The 25,152-nt window shown below is 39.2% G+C and overlaps 1 protein-coding gene across 1 annotated transcript in view; it reads left to right on the plus strand.

The window, feature by feature from the left end:
- Nucleotides 1-4,464: 4,464 nt before the first annotated feature.
- Nucleotides 4,465-25,152, plus strand: part of obsl1b (obscurin like cytoskeletal adaptor 1b) — a 41,204-nt gene continuing 20,516 nt past the window's right edge. The window contains exons 1-8 of the mRNA XM_078795254.1: nucleotides 4,465-4,668; nucleotides 12,134-13,235; nucleotides 14,903-15,172; nucleotides 15,804-16,064; nucleotides 16,142-16,453; nucleotides 16,544-16,810; nucleotides 18,061-18,336; nucleotides 24,510-24,785. Of these exons, the coding sequence (XP_078651380.1) occupies nucleotides 12,221-13,235; nucleotides 14,903-15,172; nucleotides 15,804-16,064; nucleotides 16,142-16,453; nucleotides 16,544-16,810; nucleotides 18,061-18,336; nucleotides 24,510-24,785 (2,677 nt within the window). The 5' untranslated portion in view covers nucleotides 4,465-4,668; nucleotides 12,134-12,220. The remainder of the gene's footprint in view (nucleotides 4,669-12,133; nucleotides 13,236-14,902; nucleotides 15,173-15,803; nucleotides 16,065-16,141; nucleotides 16,454-16,543; nucleotides 16,811-18,060; nucleotides 18,337-24,509; nucleotides 24,786-25,152) is intronic.

A 25,152-nucleotide genomic window follows, 5' to 3' on the forward strand; every position in this document is an offset into this window, starting at 1 on the left:
TGATGGGTGATTCGTGTGAATCGAGTAAATCAGGATTTTCCATCACTAGTGTTAGAGTAGTAGTTATGTTGTGCTCTTGACTTTATTTCACAAAAAAAATGTTTTTATTGTTATATATATTTTTTCTAATCAGAATCAAGAAATTAAAGACTAAATCACAAAGAAATTTAATTTAAAAAGTACAGATATCAGTATTGGGATCTTCTGAGCCTGCATTTACCTTTACTTGGTTTTGGATTCAATACTAAAATTTATTTGTTATAATTATGTTTCACTAATAAATATGAACATAAGATTCATAAATAAATAGCACAATCAGTGGTCTTCATTGTCATTGGCTAGAGTGGATGTGAATGGGTTAAAAGAAAACCTGAGCTATGTAAACAAAGGTTTTCCACCGGAAAATGTGTGTCATTCATGAAGTTTACACTGTCATTATGCCTTCTTGTGCTCACAAGAGAGGACTTGACAGGAGTATAACCTCAAGTAAAGCTTTATTTACTTTGCTGGATGTTGCATGGAGGAAAAGGAAAAAAAAGGTGGCATATACCTGCGGAGGAGGATCTTATGGGCACGATTTGTAAGGTACATTGTACAAATGTTATTTTCCACAAAAATCCCAAAAGGTGATTATCTAAGTTTTCTTCTTTTTGTTGCTGTGATTTGCTGCATATTGCACTTACAAGAAATGGCCACCAGAGGGTAATACTGTGACTATTTTTGAGATTTGTAAAATAAAGCTTTTGGGAAGAACACTGCTCTAAATTATTAGCCTAGTTTTTCATTCCCCATGAGTACAATTAAAACAAGTCAAAATATAACAGATGGTGAAAATATATCTTGTCCAAATTGGCAGAAGAAGTTTATCAATGCAGAGTCCACTTGGTGTTAAAGAAGTGCATATTTGGACTTGCAGGACTGCAGACTGTTGATATAGTTTATAGTCGCCTTATGTAGGACCATTTGTCTGCAAGGACACAGCGAACAGGATCTGTCCTGCTGCTGTATTGGACCTTCTATCCACAGGCCTTCAGGCTGCTGTCTGAACACGTCTGAAACCACGTGATTGCCTGCTTTGCTCACATTCCAATGTCATAAAAAGAAAAGGTAAAAATGTCTGTAAAAGGCAAAATGGCATGCAGAGTGACCTCACAGAGAACAGGTTCCAACCTCTTTGTAGTGCATAGTATACTATACTACTGTACTAAGCCATGCTTACTAGACCCCTCTTGTTACTGAAACTAACATAACTACTTTGCCATTAAATTAATTAAATATTGAAACCATTGTTAAAACGTTAAATAATTTAATACATTTAGAAATGTTGTGTTATTATTATGTTAACTTGCGAAATAATTATTACAGAAAATGATTTTAGCACGTTATTTTTTCTATTTCCGTTATGATCTTGTTTTATTATTTCTAAAGTCTGTCACTGGTTCCTCACACAGTACATATACTGTACTGGTGGGGACAAAATGCAGTACTGAGCCTCACCAGAAAGGGCACCAATGGACCTAGTCTGATTATTTCTAAAGAAGAAGTGGCAGGACACAAAAACATTTTTTTCCAAACAGAAGGGAGAGTATCACTACTGTTGAATTGATTTGAAATTTTGCGCATAACATTGCCATTAGTTGTGATGGATCGCACCAAAAAATGTGATTAATCACAAGATTTTTAATGCTTGCCCACCACTAAATGGAACCAATCGACCCAATGTTTTCTGTAAAAATATTCCAAAGTTGAACCAGCTGTGTCAGTTGTGACATCATATGACATGTTGGCATATTGCATATTCCATTCAACCTTGGACATGCTCAACAAGTGTTTATTTTAACTGTCTGTACATCATCAACAATGCTGTTTGTAAAACATTCGAAATGTGAAAAAACATAGTTATGCAAACTCAGTTATGCAACAGGATCATTTCTACAAACAGTATTGCAATACAAAAACAGTGGAAGTATAGGTGATGTAACCCCGAGCATCATATTCTTTGATATATAACAAACTTTCATGTTTGTAATCCCTTGAAGGCACAAAGCATTTCATAACCCGCTCCATGGGTCTGAGTTATATCAGATTACTTCCAACAGCTGAAATCAGGAGGTTGTGTGGAGCCACCAAACAGCTGAAGGCACTCTGCAGCCAACAACAGCCACAGACACAATCCCATGTGTTAGCCAGTCCTCTCATTATTGCGGGGTATCAAACACCTCCAATTAGTAATGCTAACAAAAGTTAGTTTGGATTTGTGCCGGTTACCTAAATAAATATTTTATTTTAATCTAAAAAAACAATAACCTAAACCCTTGTAATCCAAGCCACAGAGCATGTGCAGCAATGCTGAAAGACAGTTCAAGAAAAAGTATTACGCCTAGAAATGGGGTGTCCAAAGTGTGGCTTGGGGGCCATTTGTTTTTTTTATTGTGCCATGGCACACACAAAAATACAATTTAACAACAAACTAAAAAAAAACAACAACAAAAATGGAAAAATCAGTGGTAGTTATACAAGTATGGAGTCAAAATATTGAGAAAAAACGTAACGAGAACAACGTTGTGATAGTATGAAAAATAAACTAATTTTAATTTCAAAAAGTTGAAATATATCATTTAGTAATTTTGTAATGTCGTTATGTTGTAATATTATGAGAAAGAAACAAAACAAAACAAAAAACATACAGAACAAATAAAAGTTGTATTGTTTTTTCAAACTAGGTTGCAGTAAAAGTTATAATGTCACAAGAATGAAGTCACAATATTATGGAAATAAAGCCATCATAAAGAGATGAAAAACTTACCTGTAAAATGTAAAAATATAGCTACTTTTCATTATCCTTATTGTTATTATCCCTGCTCACTCTTCTTCTTTCTGTTTTCAGTGTCTTCTACCTTGTATAAAGGTTTTTTTTTTATGAAATTATTGTGGTCTACTGAATGTGAGATGGCCTTTTTTAGACAGCATTAAGCTTAATTGATTTTCATTTAAAATGTTTTAACGTTTAACGCTCTGAAGTGTTTGTGGGTTTATGGCCCAAAGGGACATTGTAGCTGCTTTCATACGTGTATTGTCACCATTGCCTGGTTGAGCGGTGATCACAGAAATCGACATTGGGGGTTCAGAGTTGAATTTTAGCTTGTTACATCCGCAACAGTCGCTTGCATTGTGCCTTTTGTGAGATAATTCAAACCTACAATAAAAAGCTGTTCTCACAGCGAGCAAGTCTTGTGCTTGTGTGTCTCACTGAACATTACAGTAACATTACTGACATATAGTGATCAATGTAGACTACTACATATCATCACAATGGCAAAAATATATCCGCCAGCTGCTTTAGCAGTTTCTCTACTGCAAAAAAATCCATGCATGTATCTGCTAAAAAAGTTTGGTAGTCACTCCCCTTCCCCTATGTAGTCAACATAGCGACTTAGTGCACAAATTGAGAAAGAGCCATAAATTAGGAGTCATAAGTGTTTGGTTCATGAAGGAGGATGTATTGGAAAATTAATTCTGTGTGATGACAATTTGTCAGGTAAAACCAGATATAGGATTATCCATGATGTTCATGTTTACTGCCTATTGGCAGGCAGTAAACAGGCAATGGAAATTACACTATGGGTGGAAAAAAAGCATTAACAGCTATTTGGTTGTAGGGCGAAAGAGAAGGAAAGGTGAGCCAACACTGCCACCAAGTGGTCAACTGACATGAAGACGTATGCCCCGGCTGGTGAAGCTTTGAAGGTATTCATTCATTCATTCATTCATTCATTCATTCATTTTTGATACCCTTATCCTCACTAGGATCGCGGTTTTGAAGGTAATTTGCCATAGCTTCTAATTTGAATTATAATTTGTAATGAAGCTAAACTATTTGATAAAATTCATCACATTTATACATAAGTTCAACAAATCTTTCATTACACTGAGCGATCAATATAAACACAAAAGTATAAAAAAATGCTAAAAACAATTTTTGACTCCAAAGGGTTAATTAGTCTTTTAAAATGAATTGAACTGCAATAACTTGTACACAATATTGTAATTCATGGAGATGCACCAAAGCATCTACTGTTTTATTATTGTGTGAATTGAGAAGATAATATTTGGGACATACATTTGGGAATTACATTCCCTTCCCCCCTCCTAATAATGTTGTGAAAGACCGGAAGGTTTCTCTTCTCCCTGTATTTTGAATGCACAGCCTCACATAAGCTAAGCAGTCTTCTATGTACTGGTCACCTCCGCTATCTTTAGCCCCTGCTGGGAAGTGAGTGGAAGTGCCGTACTTATCTTCCCTGCTGTCATCGAGGCAGCCAGTATTTTTAGGGGACAGCAGCAGCTGCAAAAGCATTTAACAGTATTCCACGAACAATGACACTCGGGGTGTCTCGGGGCTGAACGACGCAGAGGTAGGGGGACCATTTGGAATCGGCTAAACCGACGACAACTGAGGGAAATGACGTTTGGTTCAACCAAACAAAAAACTTCCAACAATGTACTGGAGTAGAACGAAGGAGCTTTGAAGAAAACATGTATCTACATTTGAAGTCAACTTGGGACATTATTCGGTCTTCAGGAGCCCAGTGGTATTGCTTCTTAACTCAAAGACTGATTGCAACTGCGGAATGTATGCTGACGATCGTTGTTGGCAACTGAGGCGAGGTAGGTCATCTGAGGGGTACACGGCACAAATTCACAAGGGGCAGAGGTCATTTCAATGAAATCAGACATGTAAACACAGGGGTTAATCTCCTCTCTTTAAACCACCAGTGGGAATATTGAAGTCCATTTTGTACGGGAAACATAACACTGGCCTATAGTATTAATCTGCACCCAAGTATGTAAAAAATATACAAAGTAGACTTGGCAATAATCATCTAGGTTTCACTTCCAGTATTAAAGGCAACACAATCCATTCACAGAGTGCAGTGAAAGGTCACCAAACAAAATATTTAAAACTACATTTGGATGGAAAGGTATTGGGAATTTCAGAATTATTTTTCCAAAAGCCATCCTTAAAAAATTGAATGTACTTCAGACATTGCCTTCCACAGATCCTACAAAAAAGATGTCAGAAATTGTCTGTCTACAAATTATCACATATGCAAAATACAAAATGAATGAGATTTTTCCAAAACAAACTTCACGTTTACCATATATTAATAAGAGAAGGAATTGTCTTAATAAAAGGCTTAACAAAAGGATATGGCCCAGCATGTTTTGAAATATAAAGTCTCTTGGGTGGGCAGACTGTGAATTCGTGCTGTGTTTGTGTGAGCACGCATATTTCAGAAAAATCTTTGTGATACCTGACACATACTCTCTTGCAGGTCTTTATTTAGATTGAACTATATTAAGCACTTTCCCACTGAAATACAGCACCAGCTGTACTGGCTGCTGTTGTAATTGGACCAAGGACCATCTCAGGATGGGGTGGCATGTGTTTTTCTGTCATGCAGACAGCTCTAATTCAATTAGCCTTAATATTCATACCATCCGCTTTGTGCTGAAACACGCACATCACTGTGATTTTGTAATGGCATTTGTGTTATCTCCACTACAAACGTAAGGTAACTAATAACAAATCATGAATGTTGTCATACTATTAATGAAATTAGGCTGGATAAATTTTTTGTCAACTTGTAAGTTTCTCATATTTTATTCTGACACATTTAGGGATGGATTATATGCCCTAAAATCCCTATTGCCATATTTCCGGACAAACCCAAAGCAATTTTTCCCATAGGAAGCTATATGAATCCGATGACTCAGTAATAATAAATATTACCATAACTGACTTATTTACAGTACACTGCAGGACAAACAAACTATTTTGTTATGTGTGAGTTTGTTATGTACGATAACCCTGACAAGGTATGAACCAAAACAATATTTTCATCAAAAGCCCACTTACACGAAAACTGAGGTTTGACTGTACATTGCAGTCTCTTGTGATGACAATATACAGTGCATCCGGAAAGTATTCACAGCGCTTCACTTTTTCTACATTTTGTCATGTTACAGCCTCATTCCAAATTGTATTAATTTAATCTCTTACCTCAAAATTCTACACAAAATACTCCATTATGACAATGTGAAAAAAGGTTTTTTTGACATGTTTTGAATTTATTAAAAATAGAAAACAAAAAAATCACATTTACATAAGTATTCACAGCCTTTGCTTAATACTTTGTTGATCCACCTTTGGCAGCAATTACAGCCTCAAGTCTTTTTGAATATGATCCCACAAGTTTAGCACACCTATCTTTAGGCAGTTTTGCCCATTCTTCTTTGCAATAAGTCTCAAGCTCCATCAGGTTGGATGGGAGACGTCTGTGCACACCCATTTTCAGATCTCTCCAGAGATGTTCGATCGGATTCAAGTCTGGACTCTGGCTGGGCCACTCCAGGACATTCACGGAGTGGTTCTGAAGCCAATCTTTTGAGATCTTGGCTGTGTGCTAATGTCTACTGTCTATATGGTCAAGGTACATGACCAGTCTACTGAGGTCAAGAGCGCTCTGGAGCAGGTTTTCATCCAGGATATCTCTATATATTGCTGCATTCATTTTCCTTCTATCCTGACTTGTCTGCCAGTTCCTGCTGCTGAAAAACATCCCCACAGCATGATGCTGCCACCACCATGCTTCACTGTAGGGATGGTATTGGCCTGGTGATGAGCAGTGCCTGGTTTCCTCCAAACGTGGCGCCTGGCATTCACACCAAAGAGTTCAATCTTTGTCTCATCAGACCAGAGAATTTTGTTTCTCATGGTCTGAGAGTCATTCAGGTGCTTTTTGGCAAATTCCAGACGGGCTGCCATGTTCCTTTTACTAAGGAGTGGCTTTTGTCTGGCCACTCTACCATACAGGCCTGATTGGTGGATTGCTGCAGAGATGGTTGTCCTTCTGGAAGGCTCTCCTCTCTCCACAGAGGAATGCTGGAGCTCTGACAGAGTGACCATCGGGGCCTTGGTCACCTCCCTGACTAAGGCCCTTCTTCCCCGATCGCTCAGTTTAGAAGGCCGGCCAGCTCTAGGAAGAGTCCTGGTGGTTCCAAACGTCTTCCATTTACGAATAATGGAGGCCACTGTGCTCATTGGGACCTTCAAAGCAGCAGAATTTTTTCTGTATCCTTCCCCAGATTTGTGCCTCAAGACAATCCTGTCTCGCAGGTCTACAGACAGTTCTTTTGACTTCATGCTTGGTGTCAACTGTGGGACCTTATATAGACAGTTATTATATTTAAAAATCATGTCCAATCAACTGAAGTTACTGCAGGTGGACTCCAATTAAGCTGTAGAAAGATCTCAAGGATGATCAGTGGAAAAAAGATGCACCTGAGCTCAATTTTGAGCTTCATGGCAAAGGCTGTGAATACTTATGTAAATGTGATTTTTTTGTTTTCTATTTTTAATAAATTCAAAACATGTCAAAAAAACATTTTTTCACATTGTCATAATGGAGTATTTTGTGTAGAATTTTGAGGTAAGAGATTAATTTAATTCAGTTTGGAATGAGGCTGTAACATGACAAAATGTAGAAAAAGTGAAGCGCTGTGAATACTTTCCGGATGCACTGTATATGCCAATATAGTCTTTTATGTACATTTAAGTTTATTTTAATTCGTTATTTCCAGTGTTCAGACATGTGTGCTCGTTGTATTAGTCTCTCTCTAGACTCAATATTATCTACTTACTAATTTCCTGTTCAAAGCTGATTAGGCTCAGCTATAATGCAGTTCCCGCTAGACTTCTCTTAAAGCAGAGGTGCCTTCGAAGGCCATATACTGGAAAAAATGAAAGGATGCAATGTCCTCTTTCATTTCAATTGCAACTTTATTTTGTTTCTTTTTCATAATATTACAACTTAAAAAAATACTTCTTTCCTATTGTTTCAACTTCTTGTTACTTAAATGATTTCCAATTTTTCACGTTATTAAGTTGTTAAATTACAACTTTTTCTTGTTAGATCACATTTTTTTCTCTTAATATTTTGAGAGTATTTCCGTAAAATTACTGTTCATTTTTCCAATTTTTGCTGCCCCCCCAAGTAGTTTGTCATAAATAATCATAGTTGTCTTGTAATATTATGACTTTTCCCCAATCAAAGATTCCCAAAATTGTAACCTCATTTTGTTTTGTTTGTTTCTCATGATTTGACAACTTTTAAAAAAAGATGTTTTTCAATATCTCTATGGTACTAAAATGAGATTATTTTTCCTCATTTATTCTCGCAAAATTGCAACTTTTTTTTGTCATTCCTGCTGTTGTTGTTTTTTGTTTTTGTAAATTTTCTCTGAATTCTGACTTTATTGCCATAATAGTTTTACTAATAGTTTCATCATCACATCATACATTTTTCTACACTCTACACTTCAATGTTTTTAAGTATTATTTTTTTTACAATATTACAACGAAAATGTTTTTTTCTTTAATGTTTCAACTTCTTACTACTAAAATTATCTTATTTTTTAATATCACAATGGTATTTTTGTTAAATTATGTTCCTCATTATGTAAAATTTTTTTATCTTAATATGTTGCGTATACTTTTTTTTAAAGTAAAATTACTTAACATTTTTTCATGTTTTCTTATTTCCTTGTTAAATTATATTTTATAATAAAGATAAGAAACTTTGGACACCCCTGTGGTAAAGTGTACTAAGCACGTATTCTTCAAGCTGTTTTAGTAATTGGGCTTTTCTGTCTCCTGCTCTCACTTGCTTGTTGTGCTGCATGCTCAGCTATTCCTCGTCCTCCAGTGCCAGGAGAGTGTTCGCTGTCAAAATTTGTGCAAAAAATATATAGTAGTAGTAGCAGATGTGGTTATAACCTCCTGAGACCATGCAATGCATTTTTGTTCTCATTTCACATTTCAACATTTCACAGGCTCATTTGAAATGCCAAGAACTCAACAAGAATAAAAGCTATTGTGCTGTGGAAAGGATATTGTACATTTTTTTATTTATTTATGAAGAGTGCTGTTGGCCACGGCTGCCATACACAATTCCAAAGAAAATTCCAATTCATGTTGCATTAGTGTTTGGAGGACAAGACAAATTTGTAATGTTACCAATACACACTTAAAACAGTTAGCATGTGTACATTAGCAAGTGGCATCGCTGAGAGACAGTGACATTGAGCAAGTCAACATGGCATTTTAGTAACCATGGATCAGTGGAACGGGCAACAATTAGGGATGAACCGGATAGTTGTTATAAAGGACTCAAATATTACACCGCTCTCAGTAGGTTGCAGTATGCACCTTGAAACTAACTTGTTTCATAACATACACAGTGCATTTCACTGACTGTGTTTTCTTTTTTCATCTGCTTGCTTCAGCTGGTTTGGCTGGTGATATAAAGTCTTGTAGTACTGAAAGCAGTGCTTTGGAGAAAAATACAGTTAACAGGACTGACATATTATTTCCCTAGTTGTCGTGTTTGCATGAATCACCAGCTTCACACAGCTCATTAAAAATAATTAAAGAATAAATGTCTCAAGGATCACTTACACAGAGACACAGTAAAGATATTTCTGAATAATAAACAATACAACAACTTCTGTTTAATCCAAGTCGATTTGAGACTTAAAATAATATACAGATTTAAGCCCTGCCTGCTTCTAACTGGTTCCTGCTTGTTTCAGTCTAGAGCAGGGGTGCTCATTAAGTCGATCGCGATCTACCGGTCAATCGCGGATGTGGTACTGGTCGATCGCAGCGTGACATTAAAAAAATATCATCCTAGCATCAATGCTGTCACTTGATTGATATACAGGGCAGCCATTCAGATGACAACTGAATGTTGCCCTGCGGGTGGCCAATCAAATCAAACAACGTCTCTAAGTGCAGCAGAATTTACGATGTCAGCCTATCATCCATCCCCGTTACTTGATTGACATACAGGACAACCAATCAGATGACAACTGAATTTTGACCTTTAGGTCACCGCTCATGCGTAAACAACGATGCAAAGTGCTAAGCTAGTCGGCGAATTGCGTCAGATTTTAAGCCCTCGCTAAAGTTTATGGTCACTAAAATGAGTGAAGTAGCTGGACCAAGTAAAAAGGCAAAAACATATCACTTCCATACGGAATGGGAGGTGGACTTTTTTTTTCACAATGTCTTTTTCGAAGTGCGTTTGCCTGGCTAACCTGGCTATCAGCAGCTACTGTCCGGACTATGCATCCCTGGCTGATTCAATTCAGTGCAAGTCATCAAAGTAAACTCAGGTAATTACAAAAAATGTTAATAGTTAATTATGTGTGTTTTGCATTATTGGCTCATTTGGTTATGTAAGGTACATCAACATACATTGTGTGTACAAATAATCCTCAATACATTTGAAAATAAATAGATGTTTTGCATTTTTGTAGTGGGTAGATCATTTTGACTCGGTCATTTTAAAAGTAGCTCGCATGCTGAAAAAGTGTGAGCACCCCTGGTCTTGAGTATGTGTGCAAAGTTCAAGCAATAGTGCTTATATTGTTTAATTCTGCAGTGCTTCTATTATTTAATACTATTAACACGAGCCATCATGAACGTTGTTGAATTCCACCTCCATTAAATTGTTGTGAGTTGTGAGATGTCATCTTCAACAGTTCAACTTCCTTGATGTCTTCAACAAAAAGCACTTTGGCTTGCTGCATCCTCCATTTGACTTGATGTAGCATTTTACACTTGGTGTTCCAAACGCCTTGAACTTTTATTCATTAATTTTCTACCGCTTATCCCCACAAGGGTCACGGGCGTGCTGGAGCCTATCGCCAGCCAATCACAGGGCACATATAGACAACCATTCACACCGTACTCACATTCATACCTATGGACAATTTGGAGTCGCCAATTAACCTAGCATGCAGGTTTTGGAATGTGGGAGGAAGCTGGAGTCCCCGGAGAAAACCCATGCACGCTTGTGGAGAACATTCCAGCTCCACACAGAGATGCCCGAGGGGGGAATCGAACCCAAGTCTCCTAGCTGTCACTTCTTCCTTAAGTCGCATGCTTTCTTGATGATCTCAGCGTCGCATTTTGTCAGACGCTCATTTATTGTTTCCTTCAACTGATTTATATGCCTTTGCAATGTCAGTGTGTTTGTTGTTGGTGAGTTGAGTTATCATTGAGTTCAATGATGATGACAGGTGTTGTGGTATTCCTGCCAGGCATTTGAATGCATGTACCTATCGATGTTGCTGACATCCGTACAAAAACAAAGTAATTGATTGATTGAATAAAAGCTGCCACACCTTGGAAATATATAATTTTTTATACATTGTATAAATGGACCTATATAACATATCAGGGATGCCTGTTACGGCGATCGCAAAGGCAGTGTGGGTCGCTGGGTCATCATAACATTATAACCAACACTTTGTAGAGGACATATGACATCAGTCAGCTGACATTAAACATCCTTCTGATTCGCTCTTTTGCTTCGGTGGCAAGAAAGATGCCAGCAGCCACGCATTTTATTATTCTGATTATTTGGGATGAACGAGTACGAGTGTATCTGTATCTGTATCTGCTCACAAATCTGAATTATCTGTATTCATATCCGTACTTGGAGTGGGTAGGGCATAAACAGGAAGTGGGTGTGGTTTAACTGGAAGTGGGCAGAACGTAAAGTTGTACATTATTTTAAGTCTGAAATCTATCTGGATTGAAGTTGAAGAAGATTGAAGTTGCTATATGTATTGTTTATTATTCAGCTATTTGTATATGTATGTAAGTGATCCTTGAGGCTTTATTCTTTAATTATTTATATACAGTATATTATAATTATTTCATATACAGTAAAGTCTCGTTATATCGATATTCTCGGGAGTCGGAAAAAATACCGATATAACCGGACTATCCATATATCCGATCCTGCGCCGAACTGCAGTTATCTGTTTACTAAGAACCTACTGATGCATTTCTTGATAGCTAATTTGGCCAATTTTGCAAGATGTTTGGTTTCAAGGCACCAACAAAAACTGAATCCCTTTGCACATGCATTATTTTGTCACAAAATAGAAATACATATCCTGTACAAGATTTCCTATTCCACATCCTTTTCTGAACCTCAAATTTTGTGTGTACTGTTCCATATTAAATTACTTCATATAACTTCTTTTTTCTTTTTAGTACTTTCCATAGAAGAATCGCTGAGGCCCAGTGAATAGTTTAGGTCTCCTGAGCTGCTTCAATTGAAACCCGGCTGACGGAGCAAAAATGGATGTGTTTGGTGGTGCACCTCGCTTCTTGGCGTATCCCAGACCGGTGTTGGTACAGAGTGGCGCTGATGCAGTCCTAAAGTGTCAGATTGGTGGTGATCCAAGACCTGCAGTCATATGGGAGAGGAATAATGAAAAGATTGATCCACAAGGACGATACAGAGTTTTCGAGGATGGAAATGTTTACAATCTGATCATAACTGCTGTTGCCATGGAGGATAGCGGGCAGTACATATGCAAAGCCAAAAATGGCATTGGTGAAACATATGCAGCGGCCACACTGAAGGTGGAAGGTGAGGCACAAGAAATGGAGTTAAGAGAAGAGAATAAACCACGATTCCTCATCAAACCCCTATCTACTCGTGCTGGACGTGGAGAAGATGCAGTCTTCTCTTGTAAACTCTGGGGAAATCCACGACCCGAAGTTAGCTGGGAGAAGGATGGCAGAAAACTCAGTGAAATATTTGAAAGCACCCACTTCAGTGTTAGTTACCAGGATGGTGGATGGTTCCAGCTCAAGATCTTTAAGACCCGTGCACCAGATGGTGGTGTATATACATGTAAGGCAAGAAACGAGTTTGGGGAAGCACTGGCAGGAGCTGTGCTGCTTGTTGATGCAGGCCCTGGACATGAAGACGATGGGAATCGGAATGGCTACACAAATGGCCACAGAAAAGCTCATCAAGGGAAACAGAGGAGCAGCAGACAGATGTCCACTCAACACAAAGACGAAGCAACGACCAGGTCAACAAGAGTAAAAATGTTTGCAGTGACGGAGGGAAAACATGCAAAATTCCGCTGTTTTGTGACGGGAAAACCCAAACCTGAAATCATTTGGAGAAAGGATGGAAGACTGATACTCTCTGGAAGGCGTTATTTGTTATATGAAGATAGAGAAGGATACTTTACACTCAAGGTTCTGTACTGTAAGCAGAAGGATAACGGAGTCTACGTTTGTGCTGCTTCCAATACAGCAGGCCAAACCCTCAGTGCTGTACACCTCTCAGTAAAGGGTAAGTCAAGTTTACTTTGAGATATTATTTACTGAAACATATTACACAACATTTAGAAAGCGAGTACTGTATATACCCACTGTCAATCTGTAAAGATCTTGCCAGAGGAATGTGTGTGTGGGATCGTGTGCCCTTGGATAGGATTTCATTCTGTTTGCTAGAATGACATCAATGAGATGTGACCAAGAAGGTACACTGACATTATGAAGTAAATCTCCAGCAGCAGTATAAAGTCTGGAAAGTCACCTAGCCTGTGAAATCACTGGGAGAGAGAGAAGGGAAAGGGATCATACTTCCCACATGGCACTGAGAAGTCCAGGCTCAAAGCATCAGGGATACAATGACGTGCGGTCAGGGGAGGCCGATGAAAATCGTCCAACTGTATTTTTTTTATGATTCCTGTCAGTTTTCTTAAGTAAAATTCACTGAATTTACACCTTTCTTAATCACATACAGTACCATGTGACATCTCCTGTTTCGGCTTAAGTTTGAGTTTTGCCTACTGTCTGAGTGCACTGCTCTCAATGAACTAAATTGAATAGCAATTTCTGTTTGTCTGTCTGCATGTTGCCAATATGTTTGCAGAAACTTCTAACCTTCTACATCCCATCTAATGTCTTTAATGTAAGTGAAGCATCATTATATTTGCTAATCAGACAATGAAATCAAATAAATGTACACACTGAGGTGCTGAAGTACTGCACCCATGCGTGAGTTGGCATGTGCTTGTCCTCGCTGTCTTTCTAGAGAAGAGAAGAAAAACAGTTTTAACTTTAGTGAAATACACAAACAGTAGCATCAGCTAGTATCAACAACAAGTTAAATGCATTAAAGATATGAATGCATAAATACATTTTGCCTGTTAAGATAAATGTTTATATAGCCAAGTGATCAGACTTTTACAACAAAGTAACAAAGATTTTCCTGCAAAAAAATAGAGCTGATGTACTTCATATGCAAATAAAAGGTGATACCAAAATGTTTTTTTGTTTATAAAAAGTAATAAACGAGAAGACAATTTTTTTTACACAAATAAATTGTGCTCTTTCTTTCTCTCTATCATCTTAATGAGCAACGTGTATTAACATTTTCAAAAACTCCAAAGGAGGCAGTGCCTCACCAATCGTGATCCTCACCGCACGTCACTGCAGCGAGCTATATGCAGTATGTACACAGTGCATACAGTATGTACAGTATGTCATATGTATTGCACAACAAAGCAACACCAACCCTATTAATGGTTATTACCATTACATTGGTTGATTCCAAGTCAACGTTAAAAAAATGATTGTAGCTGTTTATGATTTATGATTTTACTGGTCAGGTTAAGCCATTTGTGAGGAACGTAATCAGGTGGGCTTTGCATAATGGCTAAGTGCAGTCCACATTCTTTGTTTACAACTGTCTGGTACCGACTGATGGTGTCAGTTACGGACACTTTATATCCTATCTAACACCTCCAATGTGTTTATGATCCCATTCCTCGTCCTTGTCTAATTATGCTAATCTTGTTTGTTACTCAAGAATGAACGGTCACATTTACATTTCGTAGGTAATAAGTCCTGTGGGACATTAGGGCATTATTACAGATGACATTTCATAGCTGAAAAAAAAACTTCAGGAAAGAGTTTAAACAAAGTAGTGTTTTTCTTCCTTCACTGTGCCAGAACCCCCCGTGCGGTTCAAGCAGCCTCTCATTGATCTCGAAGTGTGGGAGCAGGACTTGGCTGTTCTCGAGTGTGAAGTTCCCGAAGATTCTGTTCCAATCACATGGTATTTGGAAGATAGACGACTACAGCCAGGAGCCAAATATGGAATGGAGGAGTGGGGAACAAAACGCCGGCTCACTATTCGTGACATCGGAGTAGATGATGACGGAATTTATCTTTGTGAGATGCCTGATGGTGGAAGAAGCATTGCTGAGGTAGCAGTGAAAGGTAAACCATAAGAAAATAATCCTCAACACCACTCTAACTCTATTTATTAAAATACACTACTGGACATCTTCCTCAAATGTTATGCTGTTGGGAACCATTGTGGGCAAAAATAATGTGGTTATTATCTTTTAGATTATTCAGTTATATAACATATATAAGAGTTACAATATGTGTCCCATGTTCTCTGTAGAACGTCTGTTTCTCAAATTTCCTTGAATTTATGCTGCCTTGTTTCAGTTTATTTTCCTTATTTTGACTGAAAACACAGAAACAGTAAACCAATAAAGTTGTACCTTAAATACTTTTCACATAAAACCCCATGCAAGATGCCACTGAAAATAATTCCTTCCTTTCAGTGCAAAAACGTAAAGGTGTTAACGTCAGAATATTGTTATGACCCTGAGTAGTGGAGAGAAAATGTTAAATTAATTCCAAATTGTGTTGTTAATTACAGAAAATAATAATTCATATTATTCCATACTGGAAAAGGACCCAAGACATTCAAGCCCATGTTGATTTTCTGCAAACTTCTGACTAGCACGGGATGTACTCTCTATTGTGCATCAGTTGTTTCTTTAGTTCATAAGGTTGCTGCTAAAACCCCAGTGTGTTTTGTCATTTTAATTTTTAGGTCCCATTATGCGGAAGCTTCCAAGGAAAGTTGATGTCTTGGAAGGGGAAAACGCTGCTTTTTGCGTTGAGGTTGAAAAAGAAGAGATGGATATACACTGGTATAAAGACGGTGTTGAGCTGCGTGAAACGCATCAGACTATCCTGAAATCCTTTGGTCGAACTCATATTCTGGTTTTTGTCAATACAATGCCTCAAGACTCTGGCTATGTAACTTTTTTTGTTGGGAGATCCAAAACTTCCTCTCAGCTAAGAGTGAAAGGTACTGTATGATCAAATATATTGCTACATTAATGCATTAATGGCCACAATATTCTAATTATTTTCATCTTCGTTCAGCGGCCAAACATTGTCCTCCTAGTTGTCCAGTGGGTGTGCAGATTAATACAGAACGTGCAAATGCAGCACTTCTCTCGTGGACTCCAGCTCAGGACTCACGGAAAAACCCTCCCTCGGGTTATGTATTGGAGCGACAGGAAGTTGGCACAGGTTCACAGGAGTGGCTACAGTGTCTCACCACTGACTCTGCTACCTCAGTGGAGATCCTTGGTGATAGCGTGCCGTGTGAAGCTGATTATCGATTCCGTATTTGTAGTGTCAACAAATATGGCAAGAGCAACAATGTGGAGTTCCCAAGAGCAGTTCACTTGGGTAAGTTTGGCTTTTTGGAGTTTTATTTTTTTTTCAACCAATTCAGCTCAGACTTAATTTCTTCATGCTTAAATGTGTTCCCTTTTCCAGTTCCAGTAGCCAGAATACAAGCCCCCTTGCAGGATGCACTGGTGCCGGAAGGACAAGATGCAGTCTTTTCTATTGAGTTATCTGCATCTGTTATTGGATCGTGGTTTTTAAATGGCACACAGCTTCAGGAAGATGAACGTTTTTCCATGCGTCGCTCAAGGACACATCAGTCGCTTCGGATTCAAGGGGTTCGAGACACAGAAAATGGAGCTGAAATAACATTTATTGCATATGGCATCCGGGATTCAGCGGCACTGTATATTCAAGGTATGTCTTAAAGGGGACCTATTATGCTTTTCCCACTTTTTGGACTTATGAATGTAGTTCAAATGTTTTATTCTCGTGTTAAACGATGCCAAAGTTTTGGATGATGAGGCTTGCACATTTGGAAGTGAGCCCTGAAAGAAGTTTGGGATGGCTCAAAATGCTCGGTTTCAGAAGGCGTTGTAGAACTGGAAGTCTGTCATGTCACAGATGGGCGGACTTCCTGATATGGGCAGGCACTGTAGGCCAGACACGCTCTCTGCTCTCCCCCAAGCTCTGCTTCCCACACCCTTCTCCAAGCTCTGTTTCTCTGTTCATGATGCAAGCTCAGGCATACGATGCTGGAGTTGGTGATTCCCAGCAAGAGAAAAATCTTTTCACATGTCAATGGCATTTCGCATGGGACTGTTTTTGTGAACATGAATGTGAAATATCCGCCAAACTGTTGACAAAGCCAGAAGTAGCGTGCTCTCACTGGGAAAGGTGCATTAATGTCAGACACACTGTGCATCAACAGAGGTGGAGAGAGCCGCAGTGCTCACCACTGTCTGGTCAGATTGTACTGCAAAAAACATGTAATGACCACATTTCCACTACCGATGTTGTTCCAAGATTGTCTGCACTTCATAAACGCAGCGCCCTCACATCCGGAGCTCCACAGCACCAGCAGTGCTTGGGACAAAGTGTGTCCAACTATGAGTGCTCCTCCTCGTGCAGGCGAGGTTGGGGGCAGCGCCCGGCTTCACATGCCCACCGTTACCACTCTTTCAATTCATACACAGTAAGTCAGGGGTCTCCAGCCAGTAGCGCAAGAGGTCCCAGTAGCTCCTAAACACTTTTCAATTAGCTCTCCAAAGGCTTTATTCATTTATTAGTAACTCCTACATCCACAAAATTATAAAGTTTTGTTCGCAGAAGTCAGGAAGTACTTTGTAGTGCTTGGGAGTGGGACCAATCACAGTGGAGTGGGCGTGCCCTGAGGCGCGTCGTGTGTGGAATCAATTAAAACAGATCATTTTAGCGGGAAGCATAAATCTAAGGAAACACAGCTGGCATAGGTGTAGGTTCTGGAAGGTTCTCAGAAGTTTTCTGTGCGTGTATAGGAGTACACAACTTAAGACAAAGGGTCGAAAAATGAGCAGAGTAGGTCCCCTTTAAGCTGCTGTTTTACGTGGTCCGGACAAAAACATGCCAAATGATATTTGATCAATTGAAATATGACTATGTACTCACTGATTTTCTCAATTCTGCAGCTCCTCTCGTCAAGTTCTCACCGATGTCAGAAATGGATCGAAACAAATTTGTCGAAATTGGGAACCCTATTGTGCTCTACTGTGAGCTGTCGGACCCTGTAGCTCCGGTGCACTGGTATAAGAATGGGGTGGAATTACAAACAACAGATGGTCTTCATATCCAATCAGAGGGTACCATGAGAAGAATTGTCATCCAATCAGCAGAATTCTCACATTCAGGAGTGTATTGCTGTGATGCCATTGATGACGTCATCAGATTCAATGTGGAAGTAGAGGGTAAGTTGTCCTTATGCTCATGATTGTTTTCCAACAGACTTGTGTTATTTTTTTTAACAGCCTTAAAAGGGAAATATTTTCCAATATTCCTCTTTTGAAATATGCGTTATCAAAATATTACTGTAAAAAAAATAATATCTAAATATCCATAGCTCCATCTGTGAGGTTTTCAGCAACTCCTGAAGCTCAGAGGAATAAAACCATCTACTCAGGCTGCCCTATTATTTTACAATGTGAGCTGTCAGATCACGATGCTCAGGTGCACTGGTACAAAGATGGGGCAAAGCTGTTTCCTCAAAGTGGAGTAGCTATTCAAACTGATGGCTTGGTGAGGAAGTTGGTTATTCCATCAGCTGACTTTTACCACTCTGGGTTGTACTGCTGCAAGACAAAGGGTGACACCATCACATTCAGTGTGAACATCACAGGTGATTTGGCAATATGATTTTTTCCATCTTTATATTCTATATTTACTATGCCAAGCATCTAACTCACACAACACAACTGTTTCGAGCTGTTGCTTAACTGTGACCAGTTCTTTTACTTTTTCAAGTTGAACTAATTGCGAACAGATCTTTACAGTGGCCTGAATGTATATATATACGTTTGACATTAGATACTGGTTGAATTGTATCTGTAGCTCCACCTGTGAAGTTCTGCAAAATTGCTGAAGAAATGAGGACCAAATGGATTGAAGAGGGGAGTCCTGTTGTACTCCAGTGTGTGGTCTCAGATCCTGAGGCCCTTGTTTGCTGGTTCAAGGATGAAAAGCAACTCATGTCAGACTCAGATTTAGAAATCCATTCAGAGGGAAATACAAGGACACTAGTTGTTCAGGCTGCAGAGCTGTGCCACTCTGGTGTGTACCGATGTACAACAAGGGATGACGCCATGGACTTTCACGTGGCGATAAAAGGTGAATTTTTTTCTTTTGCGCAAATATTTTAACCTCAGCCTTGCTTCTTGGAAGCATTTGTGTGACATCTCTTTTGATCATGCATTTTTAACTTTAAAAAACAATACAAAATTGCTATCCAGCATATACCATTTCATTCATTACTCGACAGCCACTTAATCTGCTCAGCAGTTATTATCTGAAGGTATTTATTTAGATTTCTGAATTTCCAATGCTAGCCAAACCAGTGATGTCCTCCACTGACTTTGACTACGAGAGAACAATGTCCTTCGAAATGGACAAACCTTTGGTGCTGGAAAGTGAGATTGCAGACCCCGCTTTGCCTATACAATGCCATACAGATGGTGTAAAGCTCTTCCCACTTGAAGAGTGGAACATACCGAGTCATGGCACATTGAGGCAACTCATTGTCCCTGCAGAACGCCTGCATTCAGGGCAGTACGAATGTGAATCCTCAGATGACACTTGCCATGTCACTATGGATATTAAAGGTGATTATAAATGAATATTTGGATTCTAAAACAATGTCAAAACCTGTCTTTAAAATAGGATCTTCTCACATTTATAATGGATGTATCTGTCTGTGTCATGTGTTGTTTTTGTAACTTTTTCATATTTTAACCTGTTTTACTAATCTATGTCCAGCAGTATGTACATAGCCAATGACTTGTTATAGATTACAAAAAGCTGTGAGATATTAACCCCTTTTTTTAGTCAGAGTATGGATGTGTTCTGTTTATCCATAATTATGATTTGAGTCATCGCCTTTAGCTCCATTGGTGCCGTTGTCACCCTCATGGAAGTGTGTGGAGAACCAGGCACTTGAGGCACCTTTCCCGACAAGACCAGCTTGCGAAATCTCAAATCCTGCTGCCCAAGTGTCCCTGCAGAAGGCTAAAGCAGCACATTTAAATTTGGACCAAGATTTTCAAATGGAAACCATCAAGAAGACCCTTGTCATTGAACCAACTCATCCATCAAACTCTGGAGCATACTATTGTGCAACAGCAGATGATGTTGCTGCATTAGTTGTAAACAATCAAGGTGATTTTTTTATCTTTTCTCTTTTTCCTCTACACATATGTCTTTTGACTCAATTTCAAACAGCTCTATTCTGTGTTCTTTTTTCTTGTTTGTTATTTTCATACAAGTAACACCAAAGACCGCATTGATTTAAAGTATATTTACTGTATATTCCACCCCAAAATGATTGTCCATAGTGCCAGCTGTGACATATGGTCCAGATGTCCAGAGGGCAGAGTCTGCTGAGGTGCCCTGCCCAATTGTTCAACAATTTGAGATTTCAGATCCCATTGCCAAAGCTTGTTGGTACAAAGACGGAACCCCGGTCTACCACAAAATGGAAACAGTTTTCGAACCTGAGAGCAACATCCAAGTCTTTCCATCTGCAGTCACATTTGACGCGTCTGATGATGCAGGTTTTAGCTGTGAAAGATATGGTGCACCATTAAATGAGAATATAAAAGGTGGTTTTGCACATCATACCTGCATAGTTACAATTCAAGTATCATGTTTCACCCCAGAAGATATGACCAAGCTCATTGTTTTCTTTTTGGCTTTGTCCAAACAACAGAACAGTGTCACCATGGTGATGAAATTGATGAGGTTTCTGATGCATCAGTCCAAATCACTGCGGATGTCAAAGGTGATTTAATATATTTCAACATCAGTCATCCATGTTAACCCAGCCCATACATGCCACTAACAATGGTTGTTAGTAGGTTGGTTGGCTCAATCATCTTGACAAGGCACTTGTCCGGTTTGATAAAAATTGCTTTTTGCCATCTCGTGATTTCTGTTTTGTTATTATGTTCTGTAGTTTGTGCTCTTAATCAAATGTGTGGGTGTTTATCTGTTGAGTACTTCCTCAAACTAATAATCACTGTTGTGTTTGTCACTACTCTCTTAACGGCAACCAACATCTTTGCACTTAAAATGCTGCTTACAACTCTTTGATCTCATTCCATGTGATAGACATCACCAGATCCAGTCATTCATCTTACTGCCACAAAACCTTGCCCCGTTGCAATGACAACGAAAATGAAAGCAATGTAATAGACTTCTTCAAATGAATAAGCACACATGTTTTGTGTAAATGCTCTTGATATAGTAGATTGTAGGGGAACTATAAGAGCTTGATATCAGACCAAAGCTGGTCGACCATCTTGATTGTCTTTGCAATGGATTACAGCATAACTCCATCCTAACCCACAATGATGTCAATTAAATTGTCTTATGAGAAGAAACAGTGAGAGCAACAACCACTGAAAACCTTTCTGCTTATAGCTACACTGCCAAGCTTTGCCTCTGAACAAGAGAAGAAGACCTCAACACAAGGAGCTTGTTTTGAGAAGTGCCTTTCCACCAAGTACAAGACTGGCATCTTCAACAGCAAGAGTGGAGATTGTGTGACATATGAAGAACATTCCAGGCACAAGAACACTCTGCCAACTCTTGAAAACACAACAGACTGGATTTTAACAAAAGATAAAAAAGAACATAACAATCAACAAAGAGTAAATACAGAATCTCCATCTGACTGCAGCTCAGTAAAGCCATCTATCATGAAACATGACATATACTATCACACTAAACATCTTACAGAATCCCAAGGTGAGAAATCATTTTCCCATATAGAGGCGACAGAAGACCCTCACATTTCTGAACAGCTTACTACTTCCTTGCAGACAGCTGTCCCATCAGAGGTTTGTAATTTTCTACGGAGTGTTGAATCAGAGGATAATAATCTCAAGATTGTAACTACCCAGTTAGAAGAGCATCATAGCTCAGCACAGACGGCTGTCCTGTCAGAACTAGGTAACCACCAAAAGACTTCAAATATCAGGTCAAAGCACTGCATTAATGACGTAGAGCCTACAACTGTCTCATTAGACAGGTTCTGTATTTCTGCAAAAACTCCCCGCTCTGAAAAACTTTTAACCTCACTGCAGTCTGCAATGGTTCAAGCAGAGGAGCACTACAATTCGACAGAGATGCCAGTCATAATGACAAATAATCGTCTTAACTGTATCCAAACTGAAACACTCTACTCAAAAAACCCTGGTGACTTGCTACAGCCTAATTTTTTCCACCCTGAGGACGTGAATAGCCAGCTGGGTAGATCAACTGACTGCTCAACAACAAGCACTATGCCTGGCTCATTGTGTTGTTTGGAACTGTATGAATCTCAATGTCCAGAAATGATGCAACCAAAGGGGGATTCGAATTGCCAAACTTCATCTGTCAAACCGGAAGACATCTCACCAACAGAACAGGCTGTGTGTACCCAACAATATCCATGCTTGCCTGAAACAACAGTCCAGACAGATTGTCATCACAATACAGATGCTGCAATGGACCAAATATGCAGCATGCTCAATCTTGGGAAAGGATCCTCAAGGCTCTTTTCAGGTTCCGCCTGTTACAAGCAGACATCATGTGTCCAATCAGAAGAGAGATATCCAACAAGGACATTTGACAGTCACAACATAGTTGCTGCAAATAAGGTGGCTGTTGAAGGTGATTTAAATGGTTAGCATTACCAAAAAAGCACACCTCTGTATAAAAGAGTTTGTTTAGGGATTGTTGGCAGCTTGAGTCTATCTAAGCCCCAGTCACAACCCACCATGCGTTTTTAGTCATTACAATTTTGGGGGAAGCCATGGCTGAGGCGTTTTCTGAAAACATCAATGCACATCACTTGCATGGTTGCGCAAGGTGAAATTACGTGGCCTGCACGGCACGCCTGGCCCTAAGCGGTTGTGTGTATTGTATGTTGCATACGTGTCACACGTGAGTCGTACATGCTTACAATGTACTTGCAAAGTACGATCTCCATGCGATTGCCATGTTATCGTATGGAGGCAGTACTTACACATGCTTTTCACGTACAGTGTTCTTACTCACTCGCATGTTGTAAGAACGTGAGTTTTTCCACCTGATGCTTCCACCTGATGGGAGGTAGTCCGAGGTTCATTCAAGATGTCGCCCATTCCGCCGAAGAGACTCTGGGTTCTAATGCAGCAGTAGCAGTGCACTTCCAGCAGCACCTACATCATCATCATCATCATCACGATTCTTCGTTCATCCTGTCCTCTTTTCTGGCCCTCTCATCTTCCACGGCCCGCTTCTGTTGGGCCTCTCTTACCATTTCCGCTGCCTTGTCATTGGCATCTTAGAGACTAAATGTTGCCACCCGTCCGTCAGCTTGGCTTTATTGCAGAAATGAGTGCACACAACGTGCGTTGAAAGCGCGTCAACTGTACTGGGGGTGAATCTGTATCGCAACGCAACCTGTATGTATCCACAGATATTGCCTACCTTTTTGAAAATAGACAGCACACACTTGCAAGTATGGTGGGTTGGCACTGGGCTGAAGTGAAAGTAAAACTTTAAAAACTATAATTGATAATCTGAGGCGAATATTAACAAATTGACTTTAAATGGGTACTGTACATACAGTTCTGGTTTATAAACTTGGAAACAAGTTTTTTCATTTCTATACATCATGGCATGTATGTCTCATTAATTTTGGGCCTTTCCTTATTTATTTGAACCATTCCTTTACCAGGGTTGAAGAATTATACAGCAACATCCTTTATGATTTTTTACATGTATTTTACACAAATGGTCTTCTGGCACTGATCCGACATTTAAGTATAGTCCACATATGTTTCATAGGGTTGAGGTCAGGGCTTTGGGATTGCCATTTTAGGAGATTTATTTTAGAGTGATTTCTATTGCATAACCAGTTTTGACACGTGTTTGGATAATTGCCCTGCTAGTTGCAGCTATTTAATTTAGCCCGGCAAAACTGCTGAATTTAAGAAGCTGTTTCTGCAAATATGGTGCTTCATGTAGTAAATACTTTACATCAGGAGATGACAGACATCTGTGACTTCCATCTAGGCAACATTTGTGGATGTTTGTATGCAAAGTTTCTAACTTTATAGACGTTGAGTCGGCTCACCATGACAGTCAACATGCAGCATACTTGAGCCGATGCTTTGCTAAACTATGTGGCAGAATAAATTATTAAAGGCCCGATGTTAATACGCTCATGCCCATGATGACTCAGTATAAACTTCTGACTGCAACTATACATATATTTTGATTACATCATGTATTTGAAATTGGAAGTGCTATTCATATGACTTTTATTTTTGTCCAAACAGTTGTTTATTTGATTCAGTAATCATGATGCAATCTTCTCTTAATGTACCTCAAAACATCCCAGCTCCACCTGTGAGAATTTCAACACCATGTCAGACTGAGACGGAACAGTCAGTGGAAGTTGATGAGCCCACAGTGCTGTGTTGTGAAACATCAAATCCTAATTCTGAAGTCACTTGCTACAAGGATGGAATAAAACCACATGACGAGGCTGGGCAAGACAAGCCGGTGGATGGCTCCATAAGAGAAGTGGTTTTACATTTAGCCACACAGCCTGATGCAGGGACTTACAGCTGCATGCCAACAGACGATACAGTGCAGTTTCAAGAGGACGTGAAAGGTGATAAGTTGCTTTTGTCTGCTATTCAAGTAGGATTCCATCAAGATAGAAAATGTGCAAATGCAATTTGCTGTGCATCTATTGTTATTACCACTTGGTTTGGAATAACTCGGACCATGTGCTTTGCTGACTTCTCCCTGATCCCTGAGACTTTTGCTCTTGTGCCCCCATCTTCTCTCCTGCTTATAACATCCAGTCTTCTTTAAACTCCTTCAACTTTCTTGCGAGTAGCTTGTGCAAGGGGCAGACATCCAGTAGCTGCAACTGGAAAACAATGATAAAATGAAAAAATTAGGACAGAATAGATAGTTCATATCCTGCTGGATGGACTGCCCCAAACCAAAGAAGCTGTGCTGTGCTGGCTTGC

This window comes from Doryrhamphus excisus, linkage group LG12 (assembly GCF_037039965.1).
Source record: "Doryrhamphus excisus strain RoL-2023G ecotype Guam linkage group LG12, RoL_Dexc_Guam_v1.1, whole genome shotgun sequence".
NCBI lineage: Eukaryota > Metazoa > Chordata > Actinopteri > Syngnathiformes > Syngnathidae > Doryrhamphus > Doryrhamphus excisus.